Genomic DNA, 11875 nt, shown 5'->3' with positions numbered 1-11875 from the left:
ACGGCCAGATCCACTAGCTCAAGTGCAAATGTTAGCAACCCAACAAAGGTAGTAGGGTACAGGACCTCGGGGGAGAGGGAGGTCAGAGCAGAGAGATTGGAAGATAGCAACTGGGTACAAAGGAAGAAGATGAACAGTAATAGCAAGGGGAAAGATAATCCGCTGATATTTGATAATTTGTTTGATGATGCCCTTTGGCCTCAACCTGCCCCTTTTGTATCCAAGGCGTGGCTGTCTGGCTTGGGTTGCTTTGGGCCCACCAGGTAGTGGTCCCTGACATTCCCCCCTTCTTAAGCTTCGGCTTGCCCCTAAGCCGATGGAGAAGTTTGGAATCACCGTGATCCCAAGGAAACTGGATGATCACTTGTTGCTTTGATTCCTTCTTGGAAAGTTGTCCATAGTCCTCATCAGCGTCATCATCAACCACATCATCAGGGCCATCATCTGTGCAGGTAGCTGCCATGGTGGCTTCCAGAGCAAGTGAAAACACAACCAATTAGGAAGCCAAATCACAAATAGGAAGCCTGCACTCTCAGTTTTGGACGATTCTTCTCCGGCTTGTTTTGCTGCAGCATCTTGTCTTGCTCGCTCTTCTTCCATAGAGATCTGAAGTGCTAGCGCTAGCTCTGTGTCCACGTTTGAGTCCACACCAAATTCAAAACCCGATGCTCCACTAGCAGCAGCAACAATAGCTTCTAGTTTCTCATGCCTTTCACCATCAAACTCCCCGAGGTAGACAACAGCAAGAGCGACATTGTTCTTCTTCAGATTTTTTCTCATCACTTCCAGCAGATTCTCCCCGCCTATTACTGGGCTTGTCGGCAGCTTGTCAAAAACCAATAGAGTACACAGGGAAGCTAATACAGCAAAGATATCCATATCAAGGGAGCACCTAAGTACAGCACCATGCACCTCGCTCCCATAATCAAGAACAGACTGTGCTGCACATACCGTGAGGATGCTGATTACTGATGGGCAGCTTGGACGGATTGCAGTGTGCAACATCTCAAGGAAGGTAGACAGTGCCTCCATCAAGAAGTCACTCTGCTCATATGCTTTGATAGCTTGAGTAACTGCATTCTCTGAACAAGACCAACAGACCATCACAAGGTTTAGCATTCCTTGCTGCAGCTTCCACTCAGAATCAATGAATTGCCCTGCAAGTGAAATATATCCAAGAGTTTGGCTAGTGGCCCAAGACTATACTGTGAGATTTATCCTTCTAGGAATATTTCCAACTTGCTTCAGCACACCTTCTCTATCCTTCAGATAAACTGTATAAACGTCTGCCTCCACTGCGTCTGTATTAACCACGTCCTGGAGCGACGATGCATTCGGCATGGCAAGCATCGGGGTCAGGAAGCCAAGACATGAGGACTTCGGAGATGATGGTGGCACCGCTGACACACCTCCCGTGGACACCAGAACGCCAATACCGGTGCCCAGGCATACCGTCGAGCAGTTGGTGGGCATGCAATCTTCAGTATTGCGGGGGGCGACGTCAAGGCAGAAGGCGGAGTAGTCCGGCTTGGGGATGGTGGAGAGAGCGCGGGGGAATTCGCCGCAGACGACATCGACGGCGGTGGCCTGGCAGAGGTCCCAGACGTCCGCCCACATGAGGCCGATAGTCCGCCCGCAGGCTTCGTACAGCAGGGCCCGGAAGAGCACTGTGTAGTGCTACAGTGGGATCTCGAGGGGTGCAGGGCCGAGTTCAGTGTTCGCCTTGCCCTGCGTGTCCTCCTCGTAGTTGGACGACCCGGACGTGGCGCAGATGCTCAGCCCGAACACGTCCTCGGCGAAGTTGGAGCTGTGGGCGACCATGGAGTAGCAGACATCGCGGAACCCCACGTCGTGGGGCTCCAGCGAGTCGATGTCGGTGTTGGTCAGGCTGCTGGGCAGCGGCATGGTGCTGGAGAACCCCATGGAACGCCGAGAGTAGATGTCCGAGCGCGACGTGTTGGAGCGGCGCACAGAGACGTGCATCTTCCTGTTCCCCTTCACATCGGCCTCCGTGTCGATGGCGTCGTTGCGTCCGTTGAGCGACACCACGTCGAGGTCGACGATGATGGACGCGGTGGTGGCGGGCGGGCACGAGGAGCGGGCATGGGTGCGATGTCTGCACCGTCGTGGACGCCGACCGCACGAAGCAAGGCGCCAGGGTGGGCGCCATACAAGATGTCGGAGCGGACGCCTCCGCCGCGGATCGAGCCTAAGGAAGGCCGGGGAACGGCGGACGCGACAGAGCATGGGGCTGATGAGGTTGGTCAAGAGGCAAACATTGCTGGTGCTAGGCCCGACCACGCAGGCGTGCTCGAGCCAGTCCACTGCTGTGCCATCGCAGTCGCTGGCGATAGGCTTGGGGATGGTTAGGAGGGAGACACGCGGGGTCGCGGCGAGGTCGATGGAGCGGTCAGTGGCAGCGGAAAAGTCGCAGGCAGCGTCGAGCGCGAAGGAGACGAACTTCTCGGACGCTGGCGTACGCGGAGGCGGCTTCTCGAGCTCTGGTACTCCACTGGGGAAGTCTCCTCGGGCTCCTTCTCCTTATTGGAAGCAGCGGCAGAGGCGGAGACGAGTGGCGCGGGCATGGAGCAGGCGGACGCGATAGAGTTGGTGGAGGTGAGGCCGCTGTCGATGCGGATTGGGCCGGTGGACGTGAGCACGGCCAAGACGTCATCGGCGAAGTGGTCACGCTCCTCCACGGTGTGGGAAGGCTGTTCGAAGTTCAAACAGCCCTCCCTAGTTGTCTGGAACCACCACGGCATCGATGGCGGCATGTCGCTACTCGTAGACGCTCTCCTCCATGATGCGGACAGGCTCCTCGAACCATCCGCCCCAGTTGTCGGCCTCCACCTGCGGTGTCGTGCTGAACTGCTCGAAGCTGTCGATACGGATCTCGACGATGGCGTCCCGTGGCTCCAGCGCAGCCATGGCCCGTGAGAAACGCTGCTCCATCTGAGCGTCGAACCCATCGAACCTCCTGCGGATCTTGTCGAGGAGGAACCGGGTAGAAGGAGATCTTGGTAGGGGGATTCATGGTGCTAGGGTTCTGAGAATCGACGGCTCTGGTACCAACTGTTAGCAACCCAACAAAGGTATTAGGGTACATGACCTCAGGGGAGAGGGAGGTCAGAGTAGAGAGATTGGAAGATAGCAACTGGGTACAAATGAAGAAGGTGAACAGTAATAGCAAAGGGAAAGGTAATCTGCTGGTATTTGATAATTTGTTTGATGATGCCCTCTAGCCTCAACCTGTCCCTTTTGTGTCCAACGTGTGACTGTGCGGCTTGTGTTGCCTTGGGCCCACCAGGTAGTGGTCCCTGACAGCAAAGCTAGGCCACACTAAACTATCAGCGGGTGGGAGCGGTAAGGAGGCAATCAGGGGCGGTGTGTGTGGGTAGCTACGTTAGTACCAACCCGGGTGGCTGCATGCAAGAGGTGGTCGGCTGTGACACCTTGTTTAGTTTGAATTAGTCCTATGGTGGCCCAAGTGTGTGTTGATGTGAGTTTGAGTAAGGGGACAAGGTTAGTCACATCTTGCCGATTGAGGTTGGGTTAGACCTATTGCATAAGGATTCTATAGTCTATACTATCAACTCTATGTTAGCCCTCGACAAAAGCGTTGTGAAATTGGTGGAAGTGTATTGTTCACTAAGAATATGTAGAGTATATCTAAGCTATTTGGACTCTAGGGCATCATGCTGACACTGCAAGCAACAACAAGCTACTTGATGAAATTTAGGTAGTGAGGCGGTCGATGGAGGAGAAAGGTGAGGCATGGCCTCCCACTTATAATAGTGAGATAAGTAGAGACAGAGGGGGTGAATTAGGCCTATAAGTGGGCCTACAACTAATGGTTGTAACCGAGTGTGCATCCATCTATCATATCCCTCGAATAAAAAAACACAATCATTCAGTCCTCTGACCAAACATGGTGATAGAACCATTCTTTCCTTTTGAAGGAACTGTGATGACTAAGAGGGGGTGAATTAGGCTTTCAAAAACTAAAATTAGGATCTAATTCTCCTTATCATAACCTATGCAAGATTTCTCCCTAAATGTGCACTAGAATTTTGCTAAGTGTGTTGCTATCACCGCCAAACAGTTTCGCACCCTAGGTTTCAAACCAATCACTAACTTAGCGAGCTAGACTAGAAAAGTAAAGCACATAACCAAGAATGCAATAGTGTGGAAGCTTAATTGAGAGAGAGAGATGCAAACTCCCATTGACGACGGTATTTTTCCTAAGCTACTGAGAAGCTCACGCTTCCCCCTAGTCCTCGTTTGGATCCCCTCACAAGGATGCCCAAGCAAGGGTCAAGCTCCCGGGTGGATAACTCTGTGGAGCCCGCAGGCCTTCCCAATACGCGAGCGGGTGTCTACTAGTCCTTCCGAGCCGCTCCCAGCATTCACAAAGCATCTACACTAATCATCGAGTAAAATCTTAAGAATTTTGGTGGCTAGTAGAGCAACTAGAGATGAGCCATAGCTAATACTATACTTGCTTGAGCTCCCAACTCCCTTCAAATGGACGGCCAAGGGGGTATCTATAGCCCCAGCAAAAGGAACTAGTTGTTGCAACTTAGGTGGCTAAAAACAGCATCACCGGCCATGGTGATCCCCACCAGAGGGATCTAGTTGGTTGCCTCGTGTACTTGCTGTTGAAGTAGCCGTTGCCAACCATTGCTGCTTGAAAGCTCTGATCATGCCATTGAAGAGATTTGATGTGTTGTTCTAGCCTCTGTTTCTTCTCTGGAATACACCCTAAGTTCCGGTGCTCCCACAGTGCCCCACACCAGAGAGTTCCGGTGCCTTGTAGCTTCCTCACCGCCTATGATGCAACCTCTATGTAGCTAAGCTCCAGTGTTACCAGAGAGTTTCGGTGCACTGTTCAACAACTGCCTTGGACTAGAGAGTTTCGGTGGCCGCTACAAATAAAGATTTCCAAACGGGCCGGTTGAAACGGACTGGCACGAGCCCGGTGCGAAAAAGCCCGGCCCTAGTCTGGCCCTAGCCCGCCACAGCCGTGCCCGTGCCTGGCCCGGCCTGGTACCGTGCCCATGCCTAGGCCGAGGAATCGGCCCATAGTGCCGGCCCGAGCATAGCCCGTTACAACGGGCGGCACGGCTCAGGCACGGCGGGGCGCCGGCAGGGCTGCGGTACATAAGCCACCCGCCGCGGCTGCCCCCCAGTCCCGCACCATCCAAACCCTAGCTCATTTCGCCTGCTCTCGACCTCTCGTCTCCCTCGCGCCGCTCTCGTCTCGCTCGTCGCTCTCGCCCGCTGTCGTCTCGCTCCTCGCTCTCGCGGTCTCGCCCGTTCGCCTGATCCTCACCTCGTTCCCCTGCTCCGCCGTGTCCATGGCGTTCTCCGGTGGGTAAGGGGTCAGATCTGGTGGGTTCCGTCCCCAATCTCCGCCGTGGCCGCCCCTCAGTCCCGCACCATCCAAACCCTAGCTCATTTCGCCTGCTCTCGTCTCCCTCATGCCGCTCTCGTCTCGCTCGTCGCTCTCCCCCGCTGTCGTCTCGCTCCTCGCTCTCGCCCGTTTGCCTGATCCTCGCCTCGTTCCCCTGCTCCGCCGTGTCCATGGCGTTCTCCGGTGGGTAAGGGGTCAGATCTGGTGGGTTCCGTCCTCAATCTCCCTGCTTTCCCTCTCTGCCCTCAATCTCCCTCTTCTCTCTCAGATCTAGTGGTTCCCGCCTTCAATCTCCATCTGTTCGCTTGTTCTTCATCCCTGAAAGTCGATTGGGACTCGTTCTTAGCATCCTCGACGCATCTCCGTCTTCTGTCCGTCGTTCTCATCGCCGGCCACCTCCACCTCCGGGGCTCCGGTCTCCGTTGAGGTACCGGGGGTGTGCATCCGGTCCATCTCATCGTCGTTTCTGGCGCTCCGGCTCAAGAGGTAAGGGTCCCTACCCTAACCCTAATCCCCTACCCTAACCCCCTACCCTAACCCTAATCCCCTACCCTAACCGTCTTTTTCTGTTGTTGATTGATGCAGCCGTCGAGGAACCAGAGACGGCAAAGATGGCCCGAGGCGTAGGCGACGCTGATGAAGGGGAGTTTGATCACTCCCAGAACGACGAGCTGCGGATGTGCGGGTTAGCCGGGGATGATGAGGAGGACGATGTCTGCGAGGACTGCGCCGAGCTATTTGGGCGGTCTGCTGCTGATCCCCTTCCCTGTGACCAAGATGCGGTCCCGATCCACGGGGAAGGGGCCGATCCCGAAGCCGACGGTGGCGACAGTGAGGTGGCAGGCTCCAATCGGCCTTCTACCTCTGCTGTCTGGGATGATTTTGAGAAGCACTTCAAGAAGGTGCCATGTAAGGCGAGACCCGTCAGGTATGCTGCCACTTGCAAACATTGCAAGAAACAGTACTCTGCTTATTCTGCTAATGGCACTGGACATCTTACTCGACATCTTAAGGTTTGTGTTAAGCGTCGTGAGAAATGTCGCATGTCTCAAACTCAAATTGGTTTTAATCCTGATGGTTCTGTTCGTCGCTGGGAGTACAATGCTGATGTAGCTCGTGTTGAGCTTGTTCGTATGCTTGCTAGGCTAGATTTACCTTTACTGATTGGTGAAACTGATGCCTTTAAAGATTACATTAAAACTGCTTATAACCCTGCCTTTGCACCTGTCTCTAAGCAAACTACTGCTAGAGATCTGTTTAAGCACTTCAATGGTAAACGTGAAAAATTAATGACTTGTTTGCAAGATAATGTTGTTTCATCTGTTGCTGTTACCTCTGATATTTGGTCTGGAAAGGCCAAAGAAGATTATCTGTCTGTTGTGGCTCATTTCATTAATGCTGATTGGCAATTAGAGAAAAGGGTGCTTGGTTTAAGGTTGATTGATGTCTCCCATAATGCTGAAAACATTGCTGAGCGTGTTAAAACTGTCCTTGCTGAGTATGGTATACTTAACAAGGTTTTTTCTGTGACTTTGGGTAATGCATCTGCCAATAAAAATGCAATGGATAAACTGAAACCTATACTTAAAGAGTATTTAGGTGCTGATCTGTTTTTGCATCAACGATGTGCTTGTCATATTATTAACCTGATTGTTAAGGAAGCATTGGCTGCTGTTAATCTTCTCATTGACAACTTTAGAACTGCAATATCTTTTTTGAACTCCTCTAATCAAAGAATTGCTGCATACAAGAGTTATTGCATTGCTAGCAGTGTTAGACCTAGGAAGTTCTCGCTTAATATGGATGTTAGGTGGAACTCCACCTACCTTATGCTGAAAACATTGTTACCTCACAGGAGTACTTTCAGTACTTTCATTAAGGCTAATTACCCTAGACCTGCAGGTAGTCCTTTCCTGTTGACTGATGATCACTGGGATATGGCAACTAAGATGTTGCAATTTCTTGAACTGTTTTATAACTCTACTGTTGCTTTATCTGGTGTGTACTATCCTACTTCTCCACTTATGATTCATCATATTGTTAAGATTGCTGTTCACCTGCATAAATATCAACATGATGGACATCTGAGATCAGTTGTGCAGTCTATGATTGACAAATATAATAAGTACTGGAAGAACATACCTGATCTTCATTCCATTGCATTCATACTGGATCCAAGAGCTAAGATTAAGGGCTTTACCAAAGTGCTTAGAAAGTTGAATTCTCTTTTTAATGTTGATTACACTAACAAGTTGCTGGACACCAGAGCTCTTCTTTTTAGAATGTACAACAGGTATGATGCAATGTATGGCTCTGTTAGGCTTAAAATGGCTGTTCCTGCATCCCTTTCTGGTAAAAAAAGAATAGCTTGGGCTGACATTTATGATGATGATGAGCTTGACATTGGAGCTGGCTGTTCTTCCCTCCCTCCTAATCTTGATCAGTCCAGGGGCGTTTCTGCCACTTCTTTGCTACAGGCAGCTTCTGCTTCTAATTCTAGTGAGCTTGCATCCTACCTGGACTCTGACACAGTCAGCCAGTTAGATGATCATTTTGACCTCATGCAATGGTGGCATGAGCACAAGCTTACTTATCCTGTGCTTTCTATTCTTGCAAAAGATATTTTTACTGTGCCTGTGTCAACCATTTCTTCAGAATCTACCTTTAGCACTACTGGCAGGATCATCGAGGAGCGTCGCCAGAGGCTGAACCCTGAGACTGTGGAGGCACTAACCTGCATCAAGGACTGGGAGAATGCTGAATCAAGACTGCAGCACATGGTGGAGGATAAGGAGCTGGAAGAGGCCTTTGAAGCACTTTATCTTGATGTTGATTAAGTTCCCCATTTATGTAATGGTTCTGTAATAGCTATTAAGACTTGGACATGCTGGAGGCTGGATGTAATAAACTTATGAACAATCTTAGGAGCTGGCTGTACTCTTTTCCTGTTTAGGGTTTCTCACAAGGGTGAGTTTTACCTAAACAGGTTTTTAATGAGGCAGCCATTGCACAGCTCCTACTTTAATTAGTTTTAGTTTCAAAACTTGCCTGTTTTCTTTGCTGTTCTTTGCTCTTTGCTGTTTTTTGCTGGCATTGTCTGATGTTTTTGATGAGTTAGAAGTTATCTCTGTGAACTTATGATTTGAATGAATGTTTTTGTAATTTCAGTGTCAGGGCCGGCACGGGGCACGCTGGACTGCCGTGCCGGCACGGTACGCCAGGCACGGTCCAGCAAGTTTAGTGCCGTGCCTGGGCCTGAACTCCGGCACGGTGGCACGGCACGGCATGGCACGCCTCATTAACCGTGCCTGTCGTGCCGTGCCTAGACGGGCCGTGCCCAGGCGGGCTAGGGCCGTGTAGTGCCGTGCCGGCACGTTTGGAAATCTTTAGCTACAAATAGCCACCAGTGAGCTTCGTTCTTTGCGTCTTCTCATCCAGGCTTCGTCTCGTACTCGATGCCTCGGACTTCATGTCTTCTAAAGTTTTCAACATAGCACATTGGTCTTCCTTTCGGTGTTGATCAGTTGATCTTCACATTGCCTTATACAAGTCCATCCTTGCATCCATCCTTGCATCCTTGTATACTAGCCAACATCATTAGTCTAAATAATCATATTTCTTAATCAACCACCAAAATCAGTAATGGCCCTAGCATATGTGTCATTTTCCTTACACCTTCAAAATAGAATTGAATCAAGCCATCCTACTTTATGAATTTATTCTCTAACCAAATGAACCCAAATATAGTAGCAGAAGACTTTTGTCTTAAACTAATAGAAAAATGCTAGGTGTCATTGCTCTTGTTTGCAAGATGAATAATTGTTTCTATAGTCGCAACTCTTTTTGTTAAATTGGAACATTACAAATTTTTAATAAATTGTTCCACGTAATAAAACCAAGATCCACTTCTAGGGTGTGGGTGGCGGCACTATTATCATCCTCTACCCTGATGAGGTATGTAACAATGTTCTATTATAAAATATAGGCGTTGAGCAGCTATGCAGTACCATCATCTGTCCTATATTATAGGCCATTTCAGTTTTTCTAGGTATATATCTTTTGCTATGCATTCGATGTGTCTAGATACATAATAAAATTTGTGTATCTAGATTTTCAGCTTTTCCAGGTACATATCTTTTGCTATGCATTCGATATGTCTAGATATATAGATACATAATAAAAATTATGTATTTAGAAAAAATGACCTATAAATTGAAATGCGTAAGTACCAGGCTGGGTTGCTCATATAGTGTCCAAACAGGCCAGGCACGATGGGTCGGCATGGGCCCGACCCGAAAAAGCACGGCGGCCACGAGCGCAAGACACGGAGACCTCGAGTGTGAGGCGCACCCATGGGCCGGCACGGGCACGTCGGACTAGGCACGGGCACATCGGACTATCGTGCCTAGCAGCACGGCACGGCCGACAGGTCGTAAGGCCATGCCTGGGCCGCTACCTCGGCACAGCGGCACTATCAGGCACGATAGCTTAGTGCTAAGCTGCCATGCCTCGCTGTACCGTGCAGCCTGGTTGGCCATGTATTGCTCATGTGCGAGGTGGTCGATGGTAGAGATTGTGGTTAGAGATAGATCATAGATGCATATGAAACACGAAGATGGGAAACGACGCATGACTTTTATTTCTCTCCCAACGTACACGAACGAAAAAAAAAGTGAGTAGCAAGAAACAAAGTTATTCAAAGATGGAACGACACATCCTAGCAAACAACTCCCAAAGGGTCTGCGCAGGCGTCGCGTGGTGGCGTTTGCACGTGGCATCGTTGCACCTGCAGAGCAACCCTAGCCTCTGCACGTCCTGTGCATGCACGATCCCCTCCTTGACGCACGGCCGGTCCTCGATGATGGTGACCTTGCACCGGACGGCGAAGCAGTCGTCCCTGAGGAACTTGGAGCGCTCCAGGCCCTCCACGCTGATGAATCGCTGACAGCCCCATGGTGTCTCTGTCTCTGGGGAAAAGGGGCGAATGGCCGAGACGCCGTACGACGGCGGCCGGCGCACCAGCGTGTCATGGTGATGCACCAGAGCGAGCTCGAAGTCGGCGTGGACGACGGTCCCAGGGGCGGCGTCACACAGCCAGAGAAACAGCGAGACGAAGCCGGCGTCCTCCTCTTTTTGGCCGTTGAGATAGAGACGGAGCCTCCAGGCGTGGCCGCCGACCTTGAACGAGGACTCTATGCAGCTGCCGTTCTTGCCGGCGTGCGTAGCCTTGAGCTGCGAGTAGCGCTCGACCTTGAGCATGTGGTGTCCGGTGCCGACCACCGTGTCGGCGGCGGTCGACACGGAGATCTCCGCCGCCTCAGCTGACGACGTGCGTAGGCCATCGCCATCGCGATCGGTACCAAAGGGCACGTAGCTCGACATCGCCACGGCCGGCCCCGATCAAATTGGTGAAAACGCGTAAAGAGTTCGATCTTAACAAACGACGGCGACGGTCGATCAATAGCACGAGACTTTGGTTAGGAAAGATTTATATGTTAGAAATTAAGGCAATTTTAGTACTAGTTTAACCCAGAAAAATATTATCAAAATGTTGAAGACATCAGACATGTGTACGTGTGATCTAAGTGTCAAGAACATATAGACGATACTAATTATCATGATTTTAATCGCTGAAAATAGGGGATGACCTATAACATACCCTGCGGAGAGCCAGTTGCTCTAGTCGACATGGCGCATGTTGGAGTAGTCGTCCCGCTCGATGCATTGCATATAGGTTGCAGTGTCGATCTCCCGCTGCCGCCACGAATGCTAGGAAGAAGATGAGGTTGTTGTACGATCGATCAATCGTGTAGTCGCTCCCAAAAACCTGATTGCCGGTCTTCACCCGAGCAGATAAACTCACGAACGGCGCCGGTTTCGGAGGCCTACTCTCCTTATTCCTGTGCACACAAGAACCGGGACAGGGATGGCAGATAGCAGCACAACATCAGTGTGATGGTGTTCTGGTTATGTGTTCTCTTCTCTCTCGCGTACAAGATAAAGAATGTCCCCTTTTATGCAGCGACAAAGGACGATGAAGTTGAAGGCTAGGCGCATGAAGAGTTAGTAGCCATCATGTCATTGTCTGTTACAAGTAACTTGTGAAACTGACAAATGAATTGTTCGTTACTAGTAACAGAAACCACTGTGACACATAATGGTCATCATGCACTTAACCTCTCATCAACCCTCATCAAACTGTAAGTTACACCACATGAAGGACCCAACTAATTATACCTAGCATTAACTTTGACCTTGGAATTTCATTTTATTTAATTGCTGGATAAAAATTGGACAAACTCAATTAAATCTAACAATCCCCATCAAATTCGAAGGCATAGAAAATGCTCTTAGTGCTGCAAATTGTTTGATATACCAGTTTTTCAGGGCAGACTGTTAAGTTAAATATCCACCTAGAACAAAGGTTACACTTCTTCACAACTGAACAATGGACTATGCTTT

At 50.2% G+C, this 11875-nt stretch overlaps 1 protein-coding gene across 1 annotated transcript; it reads right to left on the bottom strand.

The window, feature by feature from the left end:
• Positions 1 to 10105: 10105 nt before the first annotated feature.
• LOC136547975 (BTB/POZ and MATH domain-containing protein 5-like) lies at positions 10106 to 10795 on the bottom strand. Its single transcript, XM_066539648.1, has one exon. It carries the CDS (start codon positions 10793 to 10795, stop codon positions 10106 to 10108), a length of 690 nt encoding a protein of 229 aa, XP_066395745.1.
• Positions 10796 to 11875: the final 1080 nt, after the last annotated feature.

This window comes from Miscanthus floridulus, chromosome 4 (assembly GCF_019320115.1).
Source record: "Miscanthus floridulus cultivar M001 chromosome 4, ASM1932011v1, whole genome shotgun sequence".
In the NCBI taxonomy this organism is placed as follows: Eukaryota; Viridiplantae; Streptophyta; class Magnoliopsida; order Poales; family Poaceae; genus Miscanthus; species Miscanthus floridulus.
The sequence above is the reverse complement of the archived record's forward strand: the minus strand, read 5'-3'. Positions and strand labels throughout refer to the sequence as shown.

What these genes read in the sequence shown, in the direction of transcription:
- LOC136547975 (XM_066539648.1), bottom strand. Translation starts at nt 10,795, where the DNA reads ATGTCGAGCTACGTGCCCTTTGGTACCGATCGCGATGGCGATGGCCTA.